At 33.6% G+C, this 23,891-nt stretch overlaps 1 protein-coding gene across 2 annotated transcripts in view; it reads right to left on the bottom strand.

Annotated features, from left to right (window-relative positions):
* Positions 1–10,535: 10,535 nt before the first annotated feature.
* Positions 10,536–23,891, bottom strand: part of LOC134840190 (uncharacterized) — a 72,774-nt gene continuing 59,418 nt past the window's right edge. Inside the window, exons 5-6 of one of the 2 annotated variants that reach the window (XM_063855906.1) lie at positions 21,184–23,409; positions 10,536–10,881 (exon numbers count right to left, since the gene is read on the bottom strand). In XM_063855906.1, coding sequence (XP_063711976.1) covers positions 10,622–10,881; positions 21,184–23,409 — 2,486 coding nt within the window. In that variant the 3' untranslated portion in view covers positions 10,536–10,621. The remainder of the gene's footprint in view (positions 10,882–21,183; positions 23,410–23,891) is intronic. The other variant, XM_063855907.1, reaches the window with a different exon arrangement.

Raw genomic sequence — 23,891 nt, 5'->3', positions numbered from 1 at the left:
CCATAACAAAAGAAAAACTTTTCGTTATCACAAATTTTTTTGTCTTTTATTCAGTTAAGATCGTAAATGTGTCCCTTTGTTCTAAAGATTCATTGTAAAGGTTCATTTTTAGTTGTTAACGCTTCAAAAGGAACTGTGAGGTGTTTTTATACAAAATGTGAACCCTTTTTTCATTTTTTTGCCTCTTGAGTAAGCTTAATTCGGCTGTGAAGTTTTTTTCGTATATTGCTTTTTTTGATAGTATCTGTTATCTCCTGTTGAATTGTGTAATTATGAAGCAATTATGTATTCAATTACGTATTCATGAAGCAATTGTGTCGAACGCTTTCGTCAAGCTATTATTTCTTAAAACTATATTACATCATTCTTCCGAAATCAAACCCCATAATTGGTAGAACTGATACATGATACAGGTCTGCAGTTACCAAAAGCTGACAATATGCCTTTTTATGAACTGTTTATTTTTTAGCAATGTTAAAAACACGAGGATTTTATGATCATTCTACAGATTGATTAAAAATTCAACTCTAAAGCTCAGAACTTCTTTTGGTGAAAATTGTTCACAAAACTTCGTATTTTCGTTCTCTGTAATTGTTTTTAAATTTGCTGTTGTCTTGTTTTCGAATAGCTTCAAATCAACTTCAAAAAAAATCAATAAACTCTTTTGCACTCGGAATGCCGTGTTTAATTTCAACTATTCTTCTTTTTTTTCTGTTCTCACCTGTGACTTTGTAAAAAAATTTTGAACTCTCATGGCTCTTGCTTCAAGTCTTCTCTCAAAGAACGAACCTCTTGATTCTCGACAAAAGCTTTTTTTTTCATTTTTTTGAAATTTATCAAGAATACAATCAATCTTTTTGTTCAAGTGATTTTGTACAAATTTATCCATTTCTATTTTTAGCTGTCATCCCTTTTTTCTCATTTTTTTTATAAGGATCTTACGAATGAATTTTTCACAAGTAGTTTGGATAGCAATTAGAAGCTGTGAAAAGCAATCATTCAAACGTTCAGTATCATTTTTGATTTTAATTTTTTTCAGCTACTGATTTTTAGTTAACAAGTTCTCATGATTTTTATCCAAAACGTTCCAGTTATCACAGAATTCGAGAATATGTTTTTAATCTGCTTCAAATTCTACTGCCTCGTGATCCGATATAGACTTGTTTTCAACTATGACTATCAATTAACAGTCGGTAAAAAATAAATCTTTTGTTGACTGGCCGCTTTTCGTTTTCGAGTAATTTCATATTTGAATGAGTTTAACCTAAGCCTAAGTAAGCTGTTTACAAGATTTAGAGAGAATTTTTTCGACCTAGACACATCATAATTCTTATCTCAACATCCAGTGTTTATATTTCCTGGTAGAGTTTTCAATTAGAACAGATAAGCTTGCAATTGATCAAAAAACTTAAAATTGATCAAAAGTTAGAAAAATTTTATCTCCCCTAATTTTACATAAAATAGTCAAAACTTGCAGTTCGCTAATTTTATTTTATGAAAAACCTTCGCTTAGTATAAGAGAACACCTGAACCGTGTCTGTTTGTTTTTGTTTCTTCTATAGATTGGTTATCTGCCAATTTGAAATTACCAAACTCAATATATTTTTTCGGCCATGGTTCTGTAAGAGGTATAAATTGCCGCCTATTAGTTCTAGCTCAACGAAAAAACTCTAGAGATTCATGATTTTGCGTTAAAAAGCGAATGTTTTCCACAAGAAGGGACCTTCAGCACTAGGTTTTTTTCCAAACTTCCCCCAATGTTTGACTATTATACTTCTGCATTCATATTTTTGATATTATGATTTCAGAAGCACCTTTTTTGTGATTTTAACCAGCTGTATTTTACTTTGATCAACAGACTACTGAGAATCGAAATTTGAAAAGAGAAATAACTTTTTTTAATTCCTTCACTTTGAACATTCATTTAATTTTCTTTTTAATCTTTTCAACCGTAGTTGCTGAAAATCGCAACCATGGGTCGTTACTTAATTTAAACACTTCTCATTCCGGTTGCTGAAAAACACAACCTGAAAAAAATTTTTTAATTTTGGACGAGCTTAATTCTGAAAATCACAACTACACTCGAAAAGCTAATTAGAAAAGTTAACAGAAAAGAAATAAAAATAAGAAACGAGGTACACGTTTTTCAAGAACTATACTTTAGTTGCAAAACTTTTTTAAATTATTGATGATAATTATTTGTACGATGGTTTCATTTAATCGTGTTTTCAGTATGCTTCTTGTTTCAAACCATATTAAGCAAAACAAAATAAATAAAAAGGAAGATCTCTTTCGCTTCTACGCGAACTGCTGAAATTCAATTTGTCTTTGAATGAGAAAATTTGCAGAAAAAAAACAGATAATGAGAAAACGACAGCTTTCCGAAAAAAATGTAGTTCTCTCTGTTGTGCCAAAGGATTCGCTCATTCAACCGATGGACAAATAATAGCTACATCAAGGCTAGTAGCTAAAAAAATTAGTTTTGAGGGACTGCTCCTATCTCGACAGCTAGAGTTAATTTGAGTCATTAGAGGGAGTCGATAGAGGGAGTCGGTATGTTCGACTCCCCCATATCTATAATGAAAGAAATCAAACGAAAATTTTTGACACTGACGTATTAGCATTCCAACTTATTTCTCGGGTTTTCATTTTTTAAATTCAATTGAAATTACTAGAGCAGCTACGTTTCAAATAATGAGCTGTTTTAATCCCATCAGTAGTTAAATAGAAATAGAAACAGCGCTTTTTGCGTAAATTTTAATGCAAAAAGTTGGCTTTTAAATAATAAATTATTGAAGGTATTTCTTATCTAATCAGAACTCAATCAATGAATTGAAACCAAAATTGCAACGGGTTTGACTTTTTGAAACGAGGTTATGAATGAAACTAAACGCGCTGGTACGTATTTTAAAAGCGAGCAGCAAATTAAGCCATTACTATTTGAAATGAAGCAAGCATTTTCGTTTTACCAGTATGTATACAGAGGTAAGGCATATTATTTTTTCTTTGTAAAGCGTATGGGGAGATAGCATAATTTAGGAAGAAAATATTTAATAAATTTTGCTGCAATTTTTTTTCACTTTGAATAGCAGTTGGATCATTCAGGGCCTTGCTCTGCTATGAGCAGTCTTGTTTGAGCATAAAAAAGTTTTTTAATTGCGTGTTACACATTTTCATGGGTAGGGTCCTTAATGGTGAGTAGAACGATTGTTGAAAAAATGAAAATAGCTAATCAGAATTTTTTAATATCAAAAACGCTCAGAACTATTGCTGAAATCTTAAAGTAATTAAAAATAAACCTAGGCCATTTAATTTGAAAATGAGTCGATACCAAATAAGCAGATCGAAGAGGCATCGAAAGAAGTGAAAAATAGGGACACGCTGTTTGCAAAGAAAAAGATAGTATTAACCTAACCTTTCGAATTCCTGATAATGTGGGATTTTGATTGTTATCTTTTCATTTCTTACCTTAGTGTATCGTATATTTATCTTCTTTTTATAGGTATGAATAAAACTTAAACAATTGGCGTTCCTATATTTTTTGATAGAATCAGTAGTCAAGGAAACCTAAATAAATATTATTTCTATCATATTTTTTATTCACCGTGGTGGGTTTGTGACACAAGAATGCCCATAACTGAGTTATAAAATTATCTTGTGAGCGGAACAAAATGTCCCACTTTTCGGATTCAGTAAAACACAGAAAATATCAATGAGTAATGAAGTTTAGCAACGGTGTGAAAATTAGTTATGATCTACTAAATTACACAAAAACAGTCGACACAAACAGAAGCAAACAAGGCTTGAACAAAAATTTGACTGTAAACTAGAGTTAAAACAGAACCGTAGCTTACTGTTGAACACTGGATAACGAAGACACAAGGCTCGAGACAGATACGATAAAAAAAAATGCTCAAATGTCAACCCAAACCACGATTCGAAGGAAAATGCGAAAGAAAAAAGACTTCCGAGGAAAACGAAAAAAAATGAAGAAAATGTTTGTTTTCAATTGACAAAATCCAGGACCTAATTTCTATGTTGAGTAACCTTTTGTTCAATTACTTAACTTTCAATGATTTAAATATATAAACTGATACTGATGTAATTGTGTCCGAACATAAATTTACATAAAAAAGTTTTCTACATGAACCTACCCGCAATGACAAAAATGTTTTAGGATCGATTTGAGTATGAAAAGAGTAAGTTGATTAAATTTAGATCAATTGTAGCATGAAAAAATTACGAAGATTGATAAAATAAGAAAGATAGAGATTGATTTGGATCAATTTAAAAATCGAAATTTAAATCCATTTTCCAGTCTCAATTTGTTTTTATTTCTAGGGTATTAAAACGGATTGAAATCCCCTAAAATTTAAATCGATTTTGTAAATTCCAGTTTCATCAGTTTCGAATTTTGATTGCATTGATTCGTTGCCTATCAATTTTGATTTTACATCCTTAGTTTTTTATAGCATAAATCGCAGCAAAAACACCAAATAAAAAGACGAATTATCGATAAAATTTTATGGTTTCCTTGCTTATTTGAGATAAAAAAAACTGATTATTTTCGAGATACTAGAGGCATCAAGTGAATTATGACTGGTTTTTTAGGCCTAAATTAGTACACCTAATTGGAATACTCCTTTACTTATAAAAAGGACTTAATTTGAAAAAAAATTATCGGTATTGAAAGGGGGTTAAATTGTTGTGGGGTTATCTTGTTATGGGGTTATAAAGTAGGGGGTTGGGGGTTAAATAAAGTGGGTTGAAAAAGTGGGAAACAATAATAAAAATGTCTCTATTTAGCTGGACTTGTTTAATGTTTTGATCTGCCTCGAAACGCAGACAATAAAAAAGCATCTGGACATTTTATGGCCCAACAAGAGTGAAAAAAAAGAACATCTGCCAATCAAAGTTTGTAATAAAATTTAGACTTTTTGAAAGTAATATTTTAACTACCAAACAATTTCTTACAAGTAAAAGTTTCCATTCTAAATCTTTTTAATGTTTTCCTTAGTTTCTTAGTCGAGTTCATGATATTTCTCCGTTTTTCTAGAGAAAAAATTTCTTTTTCAAAAACTGTTTTTTTTCTAAGTTAACGTTTCCAGAACTGAGAGAAGTAACAATTCACAAAAATTTTAAGTTCAATTTTTCATAAGGTTATATCTACTCACTTTAATGCAAACAATTTTTTAGCTATATATTTAATCTCTAATGCAGATTGAAAACATCTAGGATATGAAATAAGTGTGGTAGCGCTATTTTGATAATAATCAGAAGAAGATGACGAGTTTCATAACTGAGCCCTTTTTGCTTTAGCAAAACTGATGCAATTGCAGCAGAGAACTACTCTTAGAAAAATAAATTTTAGCATCAAGTCAGAGCAAATTTACTAGAAAACGTTATAAGGAAAATGTATGTCTCTGTCAGCTTTCGTTCAACCTGAATAACTCAGAGACCCAACAGTTTTAATCTTTAGATTCTAAAAGTTCCATTGCCAGAAACAAGATGTGAGGTATTGATAACAAATTTTTGCATCACTAACGGTCTTAGACAGTTACTAAAGGATACTAGCTCATAAAATTTTAACCTAAATTTTTTAAAATTAAATTCCTGTACAAATTATTCTCTGCCCAATCTGTCGAGTGAGATTTTTCCTTAGACTACTCTACGTATGGATTGTTTTAGTTTTAATATCATCGAATTATCTTAATTTAGCTAAAAAATCCTTCAGAAATAATTTTTAAAATGCTAAAAACCCGAAAAACTTAAAGTCTTTTTTAAATTTAGGGGTAAAAGATCCTAAATGCAAATCTTTCATCTATTCATTTTATCTTTTTTAACATTTCGAGGATTATCTTTTTTAAATAGTGATCAAGACCAGCATCCGGAAGGAACATTACTTTAAATTTAGGAAAGGAACTGGTACCAATACAATGTGTATGGAAAAAGTTTGGGTAAGAAAAATTGTTACAAAAAAAACGGGTGTTTTTTGACAAATTACTAACGACAAGACAGGAAACGTAAATTTTAGCCTAAATAATGTTTCAGTTTAACCACATTTCAACGCTTCGGCCTCAAAACTGCAACCATTTTATGCCGAATTCTACTGATATGAGTCAAAACTAATGTTCAAATTTTTATTTTACCTTAAATTTCAAAAATTCAACAATCATACAAAGCTTAAAGCGTGACATATAAACCATTTCTTTAGGCAAATTTTTTTTCAGCTTCAGAATCAGATTTTCATAGCCAAATTTTACACAGATTGATTCATATTTTAGGTTTTGAACTGATGAATTAGGGGTATCATCATATTTTAGGTAATAGAAAACCAATTGGAAAAACGATCATTTCCAAAAAAGCCAACACATGGTCTTTGTTAGTAAGTTTCAAGAAGTTGCAGCATTGAAAACACTAACTTTGATCTTTTGAGCGAGGTGTTGAGCTTTGAAGTCAAGTTTTGACTTTTTAGAGAGAAATAACGCTTTTAAAAAAGACCCTTACCAATTTTGAAACTTGGTGCCTAAGTCTAAAATCTTTGTTTCAAGACTTGAATTATAGATTTTCGGATTTTCTTAGTCGAGTTCATGATATTTCTCCGTTTTTCTAGAGAAAAAATTTCTTTTTCAAAAACTGTTTTTTTTCTAAGTTAACGTTTCCAGAACTGAGAGAAGTAACAATTCACAAAAATTTTAAGTTCAATTTTTCATAAGGTTATATCTACTCATTTTAATGCAAACAATTTTTTAGCTATATATTTAATCTCTAATGCAGATTGAAAACATCTAGGATATGAAATAAGTGTGGTAGCGCTATTTTGATAATAATCAGAAGAAGATGACGAGTTTCATAACTGAGCCCTTTTTGCTTTAGCAAAACTGATGCAATTGCAGCAGAGAACTACTCTTAGAAAAATAAATTTTAGCATCAAGTCAGAGCAAATTTACTAGAAAACGTTATAAGGAAAATGTATGTCTCTGTCAGCTTTCGTTCAACCTGAATAACTCAGAGACCCAACAGTTTTAATCTTTAGATTCTAAAAGTTCCATTGCCAGAAACAAGATGTGAGGTAATGATAACAAATTTTTGCATCACTAACGGTCTTAGACAGTTACTAAAGGATACTAGCTCATAAAATTTTAACCTAAATTTTTTAAAATTAAATTCCTGTACAAATTATTCTCTGCCCAATCTGTCGAGTGAGATTTTTCCTTAGACTACTCTACGTATGGATTGTTTTAGTTTTAATATCATCGAATTATCTTAATTTAGCTAAAAAATCCTTCAGAAATAATTTTTAAAATGCTAAAAACCCGAAAAACTTAAAGTCTTTTTTAAATTTAGGGGTAAAAGATCCTAAATGCAAATCTTTCATCTATTCATTTTATCTTTTTTAACATTTCGAGGATTATCTTTTTTAAATAGTGATCAAGACCAGCATCCGGAAGGAACATTACTCTAAATTTAGGGAAGGAACTGGTACCAATACAATGTGTATGGAAAAAGTTTGGGTAAGAAAAATTGTTACAAAAAAAACGGGTGTTTTTTGACAAATTACTAACGACAAGACAGGAAACGTAAATTTTAGCCTAAATAATGTTTCAGTTTAACCACATTTCAACGCTTCGGCCTCAAAACTGCAACCATTTTATGCCGAATTCTACTGATATGAGTCAAAACTAATGTTCAAATTTTTATTTTACCTTAAATTTCAAAAATTCAACAATCATACAAAGCTTAAAGCGTGACACCATAAACCATTTCTTTAGGCAAATTTTTTTTCAGCTTCAGAATCAGATTTTCATAGCCAAATTTTACACAGATTGATTCATATTTTAGGTTTTGAACTGATGAATTAGGGGTATCATCATATTTTAGGTAATAGAAAACCAATTGGAAAAACGATCATTTCCAAAAAAGCCAACACATGGTCTTTGTTAGTAAGTTTCAAGAAGTTGCAGCATTGAAAACACTAACTTTGATCTTTTGAGCGTGGTGTTGAGCTTTGAAGTCAAGTTTTGACTTTTTAGAGAGAAATAACGCTTTTAAAAAAGACCCTTACCAATTTTGAAACTTGGTGCCTAAGTCTAAAATCTTTGTTTCAAGACTTGAATTATAGATTTTCGGTAACGAAGTTTTTTGTTTCAAGTCCAAATTTTGTGAAAGAAAATTTTGTACTCAGGAATAACTTTCAAAATCTAAAACCAAGTGTTTGATACTTAGTTTGAGCGTATCAATTAAATCTCAAAATTAACAGATTTTTGATTTTTTGAACAGAACTGAACTTTCTGAATTTTTTGTCTCAACTTTCTGAACAGCCAAACTGCTGAGGACAAACTATTTTGTCTCAATTTTTAAAATTGAAGTCTCGATAAGCATGATGTCATACCAGGATTTGAGTTTTAAGTTGCATAGTTTTAGCTTAAAAAGCTCAAGCTTCGAGAAAAAATTTTAGGTATTTTTAGTGAACTAGCCCAGTAGTCAAAAACTTTTTGTTTAAAATTCAAGTTTTGGAGATTTTTGCATTTTTTTCGTTTCAATCTTTTGGCCTCGTATTGTTCTCATTATAAAATACCAAGTTTCATGGGAGTTTTCAGGCTTCAGATTTCAAGCCTCGGTGGTCAAAAGCCCAACTTAAACCTTCAAATCCGAAGAATTCAGCTTACGAAAGTTTGACTAAGGGCCAAAAATTAGATTATATGTTCTGTGAGCTTCAGGTTTGGGAATTCAATTAACGATTTTAGATACAAAAAAGCTCGTTTTACGAAAACTTCAATTATTTATTTAAGACAATCAAAACATTTTGAGCACAATTTAGGACTAAGTAGTGTTTTGTAAAAACAATTATAAGAAAAAAAACTTGCTATTCTTTAGTTTTACAAAAGAGACTGTTTAAGCAATCCGGAAGAAAAAAAATTGTATATAAAATCTAAACACGAAGGTTTATCTTATTCAATTTCTTGCAACCAACCTTTAGGATTTCAATAAGTTTTTGTACAAAAAATAGAATCAATTTCTTGCAACCAACATTTAGGATTTCAATAAGTTTTTGTACAAAAAATAGAAACAAAGAAAGGCGGCTTTTTAGAAAATATGTACAAAATTTGTCATTGATCAGATTGTGCTTAGTTTTCTTATTTATTGCTAGAGGTTATTTGCACCCAATGCATTTAAAAAATTTTAAATTTTTCGTTTACAATGGAACGCGCATGATCGATTTAATTTGAGTTTTATTACCGGTGTCCATAAAAATGAACAAAAATAGAATAATGAATTATATTGCTATTATTTAAAACTGCATTGAAATTCATTGCAAATCAAAAACAAAACTTCTCGTATCAGGGCGAAGCCTTGAATGTTCCGACTGCCTTTTAAGGTTTTATGGAGCAGTAATAACATTAAAAAATTAAATGTAATAAAATTAAAAAAAAATTATTTTTTTTAATTTGAAATTTTTTAAGAAAATCATCCCCCCACACGCCATTTAAAGTACAAAAAGATAGCTCCTTGTAACCAATCAATTATGGCAAATAAGCTACTTTTAACCAATTTGGAACAATTTTAAGACGGATTAACTCTCCGCTTACGCTTTAATAGCGCGAAATCTATCGCGCGTTAATTGTCCCAAATTGGCCAAAATGGCAATCTTTAAACCCCCGTAACTTTACGAAAAATAATCACAGGTAGAATATCTTTTCAAATTTAAGCTCAGGACAACAATACCTTTTGAATGATATTAAAAAAATTCCGTCAAAAATGGCTAGTTAAAAAGTCGAAATTTGTCTGAAGAAAAAAAAACCCACCCCGAGCACAAATATTCCGTTACTTTCGTATCGAAAGTCGGAACAATAATCCAATATTTTTCACTATTACACGTAGAGACAATGAAACTCCATTATAACCAATTTTTTCTACTTCATTGAGATTCGAATTTCAACGCGTATAGGATGTTTTCTACGTTTTATACTATAAATGGTTACTTATTGTTCAACTCTTACTTTTTTGCGCAACTTTGATTTTTTTACTGTTTTTATATTCTATCAGTTTCTCAAATTTGTTCGTTTCAACAATTTTGCTGTAAACCAAACCTCCGACACCACACCACATGAACCACCAAACCCCCCCCCCCCCCCTGAGTCACCCACCAGAATCATCATCCCCTCTGACCACCAATAACCGGAAGCACCTGAAGCATCTGAAAAATAGGATATTGCTAGTGTTTTCTGGGAGCTCGAAAAGTCAATGTGGCTGACATTAAAAAGAAAAATCAGCCACCCTTGATCCGCGCCTGAATTGTTTGACAAAAAATGAATGCTTTGGGTAAGTTTAGCTTTGGGTTTGACCCATCGGAGCAGATTAAGGCATTTTAGAACCCAACCTTTCAATTGCAAGCGAGTTTATAGAAAAAAAAACTGTAAAATTATTTGAATTTTGAAATGAATCTCTTAAAAATTGATAGATTTCTTCATACATCGAACAAAAATTTCAAATGTCAGTTTATAAATTGCCAGGTTTTGTGATTTCAAAATAAAAATAAATTGTTTTTGGCTAGCAAACTAATTATTTAAAGTTAATCTGTTAGTATGCCCTCATAGGTAATTAAATTCGAGTTTTTTCATTAGTTTATGTATTCTTGATCGTCGACTTGGCTTTCAATTTGGAGATCAGGGTTAATATAACCATTAAAGTCCACCCTACACATTTCGTAGCTTGTGATTTGATTCAATTCTTCAAACGCTGCAATTCGTTCCCATTTCTCTTGAATCATTCTAATTAAGTCTGCAGCATCATACGTTCCCTGGTCCCGACTTCTGTACGATAACATCCATGTTGGAAACCCTTCTTTGAGAAGAATTTTGGCGCATGTTACTAGTTGAACTAAACAACAAACTGCTCGTATCAGGGCGAGGCCTTGAATGTTCCGACTGACATTCAACGTCTTTGAAACAATTTTAAAAAAAAGACTTGGAATTTTTTTTTATTGAAAAAACAAATTATTACTTATTTTTATTTTTTTGGATAATTTTACACCACACGCAACGCCAAGCAAAAAATTATGTTCTAAGCGTCCAGAAACGTCTGAAAAACACTATTTATGCTGCCTAGAGTCAATTTGCAACAATTTATGAGCGAATTAAGCAGCCGCTTTCGTGTTAATAGCACAAAACATCTTGCGCGTTCAAATAGTTTTCAAACTAAACATGATCACTGTGCATTTAAAATTTATATATATATTTTTTTTGAGCTCAGGGCATCACTGGTTTTTAGGTTAAATAAAAAACAGCAAATCTTCCGTCACTTTCTTCGAAAATCGGAACGACAAATGGACAACAAACTTTTTGAAACGATCATTGCAGGCCACACTGTGTTTAGGGAAGATGTACAAATTGATGCGTAAATAGCCGTAGTAAGAACCTATTAAACTGGGATTGCAAATTTTGCATCCTTTTATACGAATCTTGCTAGATATCAATAACATGTTTCAATAACAATAAATGAACAAGTTTCACAACGAACTTATAACTTTAGTTTTTCGCTTTGGTCATTTTAAAAAGCTAATTGTGCTTGAATCATGCAAGATTCTGCAAAAATTGCGTTCCCAAAAACACGTAAAATTTTCACTGATAATTTATAAAAAATGCTTTTTGCGAAAAACATCTGCACTGGCAATTTTTTGCGTTGTTTGCCAATTAAAAAGATTACTCGTATCAAGGCAAAGCCTTAACAGTACTTTAACAAGACTGCTTGTAACAAAAGAAATTTTAGCACGAAATATATCACATATATTGCTAAGCTCTGCTACTTAAGTAGTGGTTTGGATGGAGTGCAGCCAGTATTTAGACAGCCGGGTATTCATACTCGTCAGTATTTAGACAAATACTGTATGAACCAATCGGAATCGAGAAAAGACATAAATAATCCAAAATAAATAATAATTATTTATTAATTTCTTCTTTGTCTCGATTCTGATTGGTTGAAACAGTATTTGTCTAAATACTGACCAGTCTGAATACGCGGTTGTCTAAATACTGATATGTAACCGGTTTGGATTCCGCCTACATTGCCCCTGGAATCTGCATAATTTGAGTTAAGTTCCGCAATATTTCAAAAAGTTTTTGAAGTCGGAAACCTGATGGAATCGAAGGACACATGTTTAAGCACTGGTTGCTAAAATTAAAATTTAGCTAGTGAGCAAAAATTAAGATCCAGTGACATTGCAGATTTTGGAGACATACGCTAAGACATGCTATGTTTTGGATTCCGCAGACAGATGCATTTCTGCAGCTGGCATGAATTGAAGCAAAATGTCACTGGATTCAACTGTTTACCAGTGGATTCCACAATCAATTTGTTCTTTTCGTCACTGGGTTCCACAATTTGGCACTGAATTCCGCAGTCAGTTTTTTTTGTCACTGGATTCTACAAGCACATTTTTAACTGTAACAACCTGTATCTGCTCGGACTAATTTTTTGTCACCTGATGTTTGTTGATTGTTGAACGTTCTCACCAGTGAACGTTTAATTTAAGTGTACGAAAAAAAGTAAAAGTCAGAAAATGAGACATTTATAAACTTCTCAAGCCCTTTTCTCATTTCACCAAGTTTTTCAAAGGACCACCTTTTTCTACCTCGTTTTACCCCTACCCCTCAGCGCTTAAGACAATTGTGATGTTTTAATTGTCTAATTTGCTGATATAATTTGTCTGCCGAATTCTAAACTAAAAGGACAAATATTCAAAGTTGAAGGGGATACGATTATACAATATAAAAATCAGGCGATAAAAAAGGGTCCGATACCTGTTGAAACAATTAAAAATGTGCCTGTGGAATCCACTGACAAAAGGTGGATTCCAGTGACATTTAATGCGGAGCACTGACTCACCACTCTGGATGCTGTAAGCAAGACCGCAGTAACCAGTCACTTTTGTCGAGGAAATGGAAAAAAAAATGAGACCAAACTAGTGAGGCAACCGAGTAAGTAGCAGGCAAACCAGCAATGAAAAACAAATTACGGATTGAAATTACGGACTTCCTTGGACAACAAATGCCCAAATGACGATCAAGATTTTGTCGGGACCAAACATCAGAAACAGAATTGAAATAAGCTGAACCCGGGCTGTTTGCCAGTAGGTTTTAATGCTATAATATTTTGACCTAAATTAACAAAATTAAAAGTTCGATTTATGCGTGACATGCAGTTTTGTCGCTACAATTGAAAATCAAAAGCTTGCTTGAAGACCTATGGGTCATCTGACATAGAAAAGCTACAAAGAACTGGCCCAACAGTCGGAAAACGTACAAAACTTTAATCAAAACGCCTCGAATTACATAATTTCTATATTGATTCAATACTGAGGCATATTCCAGAATAGTCCTTGTTTATGTGTTGTGCAACCGATTTTTTTGAATTGAGGTGTTTCATTTGATTATGAAATTGAGTTAAAATTGAGTTAAACAAACTAATTTTGAATGATTCAACTGAATTGTACCAAAACACACTATCTGAGAAAAATCAATCAGCAATAAGTCACCAGACCATTTTTGATGGCATTCCTGTTTTCCAGTTATATCCAGACATGGGGACTTCTATTTTCTTTTTATATTATTCTTTTTAGGTAGTTAATCTGGAAGTTAACCTATAACAATTTACGTGCTCCAAAAACCTTCAGTAAAATAAAAAAAATGCCTATACCCTTACCTTTGAAAAAATCACAGTTAGCACAAAATTCGGTTTCGTACATAATTGTGAAATGCTATAATTTCCTAATGTCAAACAACCTATTGCCTCTTAACCTTAACGAGTTTATTGACAAACAGAAGAAAGACTTTTACGTGAAATTAAAAAAGTGTACTTAAATGACAATCGATTACTTGTTGACATGTTTATAGGGTAAATTTCGTGTACCCTCATATTTTAACTCGGTTTTGCTTTCACTCATTTATCTAGGTTTCCCCTAGGTTACTGCTAGTTGGGCTGTACTGCCCGTACAGTAACCTTGATGCAGTATTTAAGTAAACATATGTGATCTCTATACTGTCTCTAAAATCAATTCAATTCAATTCAAAATCTTCTAATAAGAGAAACAGAATATGCTGACGAAAGGCGTGTTTTGGCCCTCAAATTTTCTGTTTTGGCCCTCAAATTTCTGATTTTGATGAAGATGATTGTCCGAGACGACCTGCAGCAGTGGAAGCTATTGTTGCTGGTTAGGTGTATTGGTTTGTAATAAAACAGAAAACAGTCAACTCTTCCTCCAAAGGCTAAATTAGATCTTTTGAGTTAAGTATGATTTACTATACTCATAGAGTAATTTCAGATAAGGTACACCGTCTGCTCGTCACGCTATCTTATTTTCGCCCGGATAGATTCGTGCAACTACTTAATCCAATACCAATCTTAATCTTACTCTTATATCTCCTAGTCTCAATAGATCTAGAGTATACTGGTTTTATACGAGTCCGTCTCTTTGGAGAAGGCAACTATATTTTAAGTTAAATTCAAATCTCTCTGGTGCTGAAACGACAGGTAGTTTCAGTACTTACAAATGAGTGGGTTGTTAGTTTGATGGCGTATGATTGGTTAGTATTCAATATTTTATGGAGATAAAATATCAGAATAAAATCCAATAATAAATTTTAGTTTAGATCTGGTTCCACCCATCCGGGGTTTACAGAGTTTTAGTTCTTCAGTGTTCTACTGTAGTGGAGGATGGATGATGGTGTTCTTTGTTAGAGGTTGCGAGCATATTCTTTTTTCCGCTTAGGAAGAAGGGTTGTTATCGGTAGTTCCAGGAAGCTGGAATCGTCGATAAGAATTTTTTCTTAGGTGGTGGCTGTTTGTCATGATTGTTTCGGGAGATCGTATTGTGATTTCTGATCGGTTGTGATAGGTTTTGATTCGGTTGATTAGAGAACAGCAATGCTACAATCTCGCTCGGATGTGGCATGAAGTTTGACTTCGGGTGAAGCGCCTGGTGACTTGGATCTGTACGTATACTTGAACATGGAGATGGCCACTGTTCTGTTTCAATGGGTTTCCTTTGCTGCGATGCCAAGTTGTACTTTAAATCCTTTGAGTGTAGTGACTGTAGGCAGCATATCGGATGTGTTTTGCCATTCCGTAGTTGGAGCGTAATTAGGTAGTCAAGTTCTTTGCTTTTGTGATGGTTTTGTCAGTGGTCTAAATGTTTGGTGGTCCATATGTGAGTACTTTGGAGCAACGGAGGGTTTTACTGTAGATTTTAGTGTTACCTGTGGTAATATTGGATTTTTTTGTTTTGGAGTTGTAAGGTTTGGATGAATAGGTGAGATATTTTGTTGTGCTGTAGTGGTTATTGTTTCAACTATTTCTTCAGTTACGAAATGTGATGGAAATTGAAAAACTTTTTGAGTAAGGTTTCCAGTTCCGTTTAGGTTGTCTTGTTGTATGAAAGTGGAATTTCAACTATTGTTTCCTGCTCTATCTGGAAAGAATGAGTTGTAGTTAAAAGGTGTTGCGTCAACTGTAAGTGGATATACCTTAACGAAATTTTTGTCAATAGAGATTGTGCTTATCGCTTGACTTGATATATCTGTTGGTATATTTATAAATAAATCATGAGACTAGTCTGGATCCCAAACATAATCTGTTTGTTCTACTAATATAGTTTCATCGTCTGCGTTTTGTGATCTAAAACTTTTTCTTGCTAGCGATATAAGATCATTATTATGAACAAAATAATCGATTATGAACCATGCTAAGAATTTTTTTAGATCGTGTTTAACATGTTGGGTTATTTCGTTATTACTGAGATTTTTGCAATTTTTGCATAGAAATTTTGAAAATATTCCAATTTCGTGTCTTACGGTTGTATGTCGAGATGTTCGAATTGGCGAATCCTTTGAATACTTTGAAAAAATTCAATATCTACGTCATCTGTTTGAATTAGATATCTGCCATGTTATGGATTTGGTGAACTGATTTCTATTGTATATATTCTATATTGTTGTGTAAGGTTGCAAATTCCTTTTAGATAGTGGTCATGGAGTTGTTTTTTGATTTTTACATCGGGAAATTCTTTTGTGCATGGAATATCTCCTTTTTCAAATAAATTTGCGTTTAAATTCTGACAAAGTTGTACTTGTCCTCGAGCTTCAGCTAATGGGTTTACTAAAAATGGGAGAAAGAAGTTTTCTTCGCGGTTTTCTTCATTTTGAATCATTTTTGTGTTTAATACTGTTAACGTGTAGTTTTCAATGTGTTTTATTGTTTGATTCCAATTGTATAGACGTATTGGTTTGTTTGTGTATGACTTTTTTTTCTTCGTTTTCCTTTTTTTGATGATGGTGATGTGGTTTCTGAGTCAGAAAATTATAGTTGATCGTCAATTTGATGATTTTTATTTATTGAATCTTTTAAATTGTGAAGTTCTTGTTTTGCGCTTGTTTCTGATTCTGCGACGGCGTTTCTTCGTTTTGAAAATTGTTTTCGAATAATTTATTTTTGTTTGCTTATAATTTTCTTTCTTAGTGTCTGTCTTGTTCTTTCCAAAGCCTAAATTAGATCTTTTGAGTTAAGTATGATTTACTAAACTCATAGAGTAATTTCAGATAAAGTACACCGTCTGCTCGTCACGCTATCTTATTTTCGGCCAGATAGATTCGTGCAACTACTTAAGCCAATACCAATCTTAATCTTACTCTTATATCTCCTAGTCTCAATAGATCTAGAGTATACTGGTTTTATACGAGTCGGTCTCTTTGGAGAAGGCAACTATATTCTAAATTAAATTTAAATCTCTCTGGTGCTGAAACTACAGGTAGTTTCAGCACTTACAAATGGGTGGGTTGTTAGTTTGATGGAGTATGATTGGTTAGTATTCAATATTTTATAGAGATAAAATATCAGAATATTATCCATTAAAAAATTTTAGTTTAGATCTGGTACCACCCATCCGGTGTTTACAGAGTTTTAGTTCTTCAGTGTTCTACTGTAGTGGAGGATGGATGATGGTGTTCTTTTTTAGAGGCTGCGAGCATATTCTTTTTTCCGCTTAGGAAGAAGGGTTGTTATCGGTAGTTCCAGGAAGCTGGAATCGTCGATAAGAATTTTTTCTTAGGTGGTGGCTGTTTGTCATGATTGTTTCGGGAGAAGTTCTTATTTTATGCTTGTTTCTGATTCTGCGACGGCGTTTCTTCGTTTTGAAAATCGTTTTCGAATAAATTATTTTTGTTTGCTTTTAATTTTCTTTCTTAATGTCTGTCTTTTTGTTCTTATGTATCCTATTATTTGTCTGTGTGGTGTGATTACGAGGTCGTATCTTTCGTCGTTAATTATACAGTTGTGTAATATAATTGTTTGTTTGTTACCTAAGTTGTCTTTTGACATAAAGTTTAGAATGATGATGGATGCAAATTGGTATTAGTGATTTTTAATTTCTTAAACTGTTAGTTCTTACAATTTTTCGTGGTTAGCTTAACTTGGGTAATGTATTGTAGGGTTAGGGAGAAAGGTATATATCGATTCGTGAGAGTGATCTTCGCTTTCTCGTGGCTAATTCTAAGTTAAGATAGACTTACCTAATCTTATTTAGGGGCAGTGATTTGTGATCAAGTGTTGGAGAATAGTAAATCAATCCACAAGGTTCAGGTATAATTAGAACGCAAGTAGTTCGTTAGGTATTATTATATGACTTACTAAGGTTAAGTACTATCCTGGGTCAGTTAAGAAGGGGGATCAAGTGAAGGATGATTAACCGAAGTTCTTCACTGTTTATCCTATTTAAAATGGTTAGTTGTTGAAAAATTTCTGTTAATTTTGGGTCTTTAATAAGGGTTGGGTAGTGAATTGACGTTTGAGGTCGTTAGGCACTAATTACTTTGGGAAGGGGAGAACAAAATTGCTCTTTTTGATCCAAGGATACGCCTTGATAATCAGAATATTTAGGTAAACTTAATTTAATTCAAGTGAATTTAAATTAAAGATCCAAGGGAAGCCTTATGCTCTGTTATTTCAAATGAAATTAATTTAAGTGAAAACAAGGATAAGCCTTGATAATTTTTAAGTAAAGGTTTAAATGAAGAAAAAGTTAAGTGTTTAGTTTTGATGATGTTAACGTTTTAAGATTTGCTGTTAAGTTTTAGGTGATGAAGCTGGGATGAAAGAATGATTTATACATACTAACAATTTATGCTTTATACTAACTAATTAGTATAATTATTTAATTTACTGCAGATTTTTGAGGAGAACGAGTAGTGTTATTTTTATCATTCGTTATTGTATAATTAATAGATTTTGCGCCATGAAGGTTATTGAAGATTTTCTTCAAAACTTTATGTCAGTAAATGAAAATTTAAATTTACTGCTGGAAGTATTCTAAATACAAAAAATTGTTCCGGTTTTTATCGTACGATCATGAAATCGATTGGTAGGTTTCTTCCTAATCGTATATCGTGCCTTGTCACAGGTCTTCGTGCAATACCGGGTGTTTCTCGTATTTTTCGGAAACTTGGCTCTGATCTATTGAGTTGTAGAGACGTTTGTACTAAGTTTTTGTCATATAACAATTTTTAAAATGTTCTATTTGTTTAATTCTAATCTAATGTTCTGGTTAATGTTTCTAATCTAGGTTGGTTAAGGTCTTTTTCGAGACTTTTGGTCGCACCAGATGAGCTAAGTAAGATTTACCATTCTCACAGAGTAATTTCAGATAAGGTACACCGTCTGTTCGTCACGCTATCCTATTTTCGGCTGGATAGATTCGTCCACTACTTAGTCCAATACCAATCTTAATCTTACTCTTATATCTCCTAGTCTCAATAGATCTAGAGTATACTGGTTTTATACGAGTCGGTCTCTTTAGAGAAGGCAACTATATTCTAAGTTAAATTCAAATCTCTCTGGTGCTGAAACTACAGGTAGTTTCAGCACCTACAAATAAGTGGGTTGTTAGTTTGATGGAGTATGATTGGTTAGTATTCAATATTTTATAGAGATAAAATATCAGAATAATATCCAATAATAAATTGTAGTTTAGATCTGGCTCCACTTTTGTCATAAATCACAGCCATAACTTTAATTGCGGCGAAGATTTACCTTGGAGAGATTGACCTTGAGCAGCTTCTAGTAACTACCGTAAAAAATCGTAGCGTGTCACTTGTAGAGTTTAACTTCTGCCAAATTCGTAGAAAGAATCTATGGATAATTCTTATACAAAATCCCCGGCAGATCGCTCATCTGCTTGACTTGCAAACTTTCGAGGAGGCAGAGATTTTCATAGTGTTAGTATGTGAGTGTAAGCCATTGCCGGAGGGAGCCTTTGGAACAATTATAAACGTTTTTGGTAAAAGAGCCCTTTTGCAGGCCTGCTCAGCTCTTTTCTGAAGTGCCGAGGTCACCCGGAATCTCGCAGCTGTACTATCCATACGAATTTATATCAGCCGCCGGGACACAAAGGATAGACGCTGAAACGGAGTCGACTGAAGCATTTTCATCAAGCATAACTTAGGAGTAACCGACGCTGGTCTTGAGGCACCAGATATGTTCCCGAAAAACCGGAAAAAAACCGAATGATTATGGAACCCCAATCACAAAAGGAACTTTCTTGACCCTAAGTTTCTATTGTGAAGCTCATGGACAACAACGAAAGAGGGATCCACAAAATAAGATTTGTACTAATCACTCAAATTTAATTCAAGAGGTTTTTTCTATTTGGGATCATCAACCAATTGGATCCCACAGACCTAAAATTCAGCAAATTAATCCATCAAACAAGGTCAAGACTGGAGATCAAGGTAAATTAAATAGATGAGAAAAATGAGAAAAGTATATTGAGCTGCTTGTCAAACGACACCTAGAAAAATGTGAGCAAAAAACTCCTAGACCTGAACTCCTCCGAGTAACCTTTCTCCTGACCATGTAGCCCCACTGAAACTAATTTCCGCAGCACGGAGAAACAGAGAAAGATGAAGAAAAGTGTAACTTGACCCTCAAAAAAACAAGGATAGCCGGTTGCTGTGCAAGTAGCACAAAATGCAATAACCAAACTGATATGCGGAGGATATGCGGAACTGGGCAGCCGTGGTCAATCGAAAGGTCAGATGTTCAAGGCCCACCATGATCCGTGCGCGTTGCTTGAGGGTGAGGCAACAGTACCCAGCCCAGAAAAATAACAAAAAAATGGCATGTAGTTTCTAAACTGGGGCACAACTGTAAAGTTCGTATGTTGGTCCTTGTCCTCGAGGATAAATGGTCTTAAATATGCAAACAAAAACCCAAAATAGCTTAATCTTTGTTTCAAAAATTGAATAAGTTTTTGTTCTGAAATTCCTGTTATTTTACGTTTTTAGAAAAAATCTTCGAATCAAGTCAACATGCAAGAAGTATCGGTAACTGCATTTAAATGAACTTCGAAATTTGGAGGCCAGCGTCTCATGAAAAATTGTCTTATTTAGTCTAAAACACCTACAACCTCCTACCAGTTTTTCTCGACTCCAAGATAATTTGTTTGATTTTTCTAGATTCAGAATCACAACCTTAGGCTCTTCAAAATGATACGACACTTGACACTCGTGTTTTCTTGAGGCCGTCAAAAATGTTGGCAGGAAAAAAGTCGACCTCAATCCAAAATTTCTTTCCACTGTTGGAGTGGTTGGAACAATAAAAACGTGTAGCCATGAAACAAACGTGCTGCTGGGATGATAACGGGTCATAGCCACCCTTCTAGAGAATGGTGCTAAGGGAAAATCAGCTTGAAAGAGATCGATTTGATACACTTCATCAGGGGCGGATTTAGGGGGACGGAGGCTCCTCCCCCTCAGGAATTCGACCCTCTCATCCAGCAAAGGGTCCCCTTTTGGTATTATTTTCTGAAATCCATTTTCGGCGACCAACTTTAAAATTTTTCTCAAGACGCCTTTGGCGCCAAAATATACTAATTTTGAAGAGGAGCGCGCGCCAAAAAACGCAAGTTTTTGGTTTAAAAAACAACAGAAACTTACCTGCTGCACAGAAAATGCTGTCAAAACAAGGTTTTTATGGTAATTTGAGAGCGCTCAGAAAATCTTTTTGGTCGACCTAGCAAAAAATTTCGAAAATCCGCTATCCCCTTATCGTTTTTTTTCTTCGTTCGGCTGATTGCTTGAGTGGTAAGAATCAGAGATAATTATTCTATGATGTTATGAACTATTTGAATACCTATACCTGCGTCATTTTCTGTCAAGTCATCAGCGCATTCTGCTCGTAGTCTCAGGAAGGAACTCAAAATGAAGGTCACAAGTGTGTTGCCATTAGCATAAATCGTAGACATTTCAACTTCCAGCAAGCACTCATCAATGGACTTTAGGAAATCAGATGCCCACTGAATATTTTCCGGTTGCAGAGTGTCGCACGCTCTGTACAGCAACCCTTCTTCCGAGAACTTGCTACGCAAAACTCTTTCGTGTGTATTCATTTTTTCTATATCTGGCCTAAGCCTGTCGTAATTAATGTAAACTTGAAACGAATGTTCCGATGAGCTGGGATACAGTATCAGGAACAAAAAGTCAAAACTGTGCCATTTGAAAACAAGATCCATGCAGTTTTCGAAGCCCGGTGCATCGAAGGCAAAATTTAACGGCAGTAACTCTTCCTTGCTATCGAACATAATTTCAAACAAATCTCCAAGTTTTTTGTCTTTGGACTGGGTTTGAAGGCTCGAGTGGACGTCTATGTCGCAGTTATTAAACAGCGTAAGCTCAGTAGACAAAATTTTCGGAAACTTCAGTAGCTTCCGAATACAGGCAAAAACTAAATCCAAATTACCTATTGCCAATACAGCGTTTAAGACGCCGTTTTCGATCCCGTTTTCTGTAAGAAGAACGGTATATTTTTGTTGAAGATCTGAAGTGATGCTGCCAGTGGAAAGCATTTGGGAAGACTCAAGCGTTTCGAAATCTTTCCTTTGATCAAATTCAGCCAAAATTGTTTTAATGTTAACTGTTGTCATTTGAATTGTTTCCTCACAACACGACATCCTTGCAGGATTCGTACCAAGTCTGGTTAGGAGGTCAAACACGACATTCACAGGAATTTCATTTTTGTTTATTTCTTCGGCAGGGGTTTCTTGTGATTTTATCAACAGATACCGAATGAAGAAATCCAAAAATCTTCTGAAACGAGATTCATATAATGTAAACAATAAAGCTTTATTTGATGACAGGACTTCCTCTAGCATCGTATCTGATTTAAAGCAATTGGTTATTCTGATCGCATCTGATTTATCATATCGAACAAAAATTTCATTAAAAACGTCAATCAGTGAGTAAGATTCAAGAAGTTTGTCATTGAACATGCCTTTTTCTGTCTCAGTGATATCGCAATTGGCAATCCAAGAAATGGGACAATTTTCAGAACTGAAGTGATCCCAGAGATAATGAAAAGGTAGCCCGGCAGCTATCAATGATTTCAATCCAGCGCAAATTTCTTGGTCAGAACAGCCTGACGACATTAACACTGTTACAACTGTGTTTTCTCCATAGCCAAGTGGTTCAATTTGCCAAATTAGACTGGGACTAATTAGATTCTTGAGAAATATCAAAATCCAATCTATATTTTTGTGTTTTCCTGTTTTGCAGGCACTGTACAGCAATCCTTCTTGCCAATTTTGTCTTTTTAGAAAACTCAAATAGTCGTTTTTGTTATTCACATTCAGTGGAACTGATGTGAAGAAACGCAACGAGCATTTGAATGTTATAATGTTAAACTCGCGCCCTGGTGCGCAATCTATTGGGTCTGGGAAGCACGGAAGGGTAAAGCGACAAGCGTAGAAATTATCATCGAGAGTAAATGCATGTTGCAGGAGCTGGTTCAATTCCCAATCCAGAATGCCCACGTTTATTTCTTTCAACATTTCAATGAAATCGCGAACTGTGTCACGGTTCCTGGAATCTATAGCTCGTTCTAAGAATCCTTCTCCCCCAAGACAATTAACGACTAGTCGATCATAATGTTCCTGGCTCAAAATTGATATGATTATTGGCAACTTCATAATTTGAATACATTTTTCAATTTTAAATGTCCTCATGATTTTGAAAACTGCATCAATTCCAATGCATGACTCAATCCAGCTACTTATTTGCTCGAGCACAGCTTTTTCAGATATCCTTCTGGTGGAGATATATCGCAGAAGTTTTTGCAGAACTTGAATTATTTCTTCGTTAGTTGAGTTCATTTGATTGGACAATAACGATGATAGAGATCTGGACCCATATTTGTCAGTGATTTCCAAAGCAATCTTTTCGGTACTGAAGTGTTTGATGATTTGGAGCGAAAAAATTACTTTTTTCACTTTGCAACTTCTTAATGCATGGAAAAATAGGAATAATGGAAACTTGCATTGAATTAGTAAGCTCGCATCATCTGTCCAGAATAGAGAAAATTTGTTGACTCCTGAAACAAGTTTTTTAATGCTCGCAAATGGGACAATTTGAGATTGCAAAAGTTCGTTTATGATATTATACCTTAGTTAGTTCATTGGTATCACTTGATTAACTGCTTTGAAGTGTCCCTTTATGTTTCGACCGTTTGGACAAATTTCAGGTCTGTTTGACTTTCTCTACCAAAAAATTTGCTCGACTTTCCTCGATCGAACTCAATTATGACATGAAATACTGGTCTGATTCTGTTATGCTTGAAACTACTGGTTTAAGTAAGATCATTACAGCTCTTCTTGGTGTATTTTGACCGTGATCAACTTCCTGTTTTTTATATATTTCATTAAAGCTGCAGGTATTCGACCTTGCTCAGTTCACAGATTTACATATGCTTCGATTAACCTCTTGGTATGCTTCAACCGTGCTCAACCCTAGTGGTTAATAAATAATTCGATTTTTGGTTTGTTTCGTTCTTTAACCGTGTTAAACTTATTAGTT

The sequence above is a fragment of the Symsagittifera roscoffensis genome, chromosome 2, assembly GCF_963678635.1.
Source record: "Symsagittifera roscoffensis chromosome 2, txSymRosc1.1, whole genome shotgun sequence".
In the NCBI taxonomy this organism is placed as follows: Eukaryota; Metazoa; Xenacoelomorpha; order Acoela; family Convolutidae; genus Symsagittifera; species Symsagittifera roscoffensis.
This window is presented reverse-complemented; position numbering and strand designations above follow the sequence as displayed.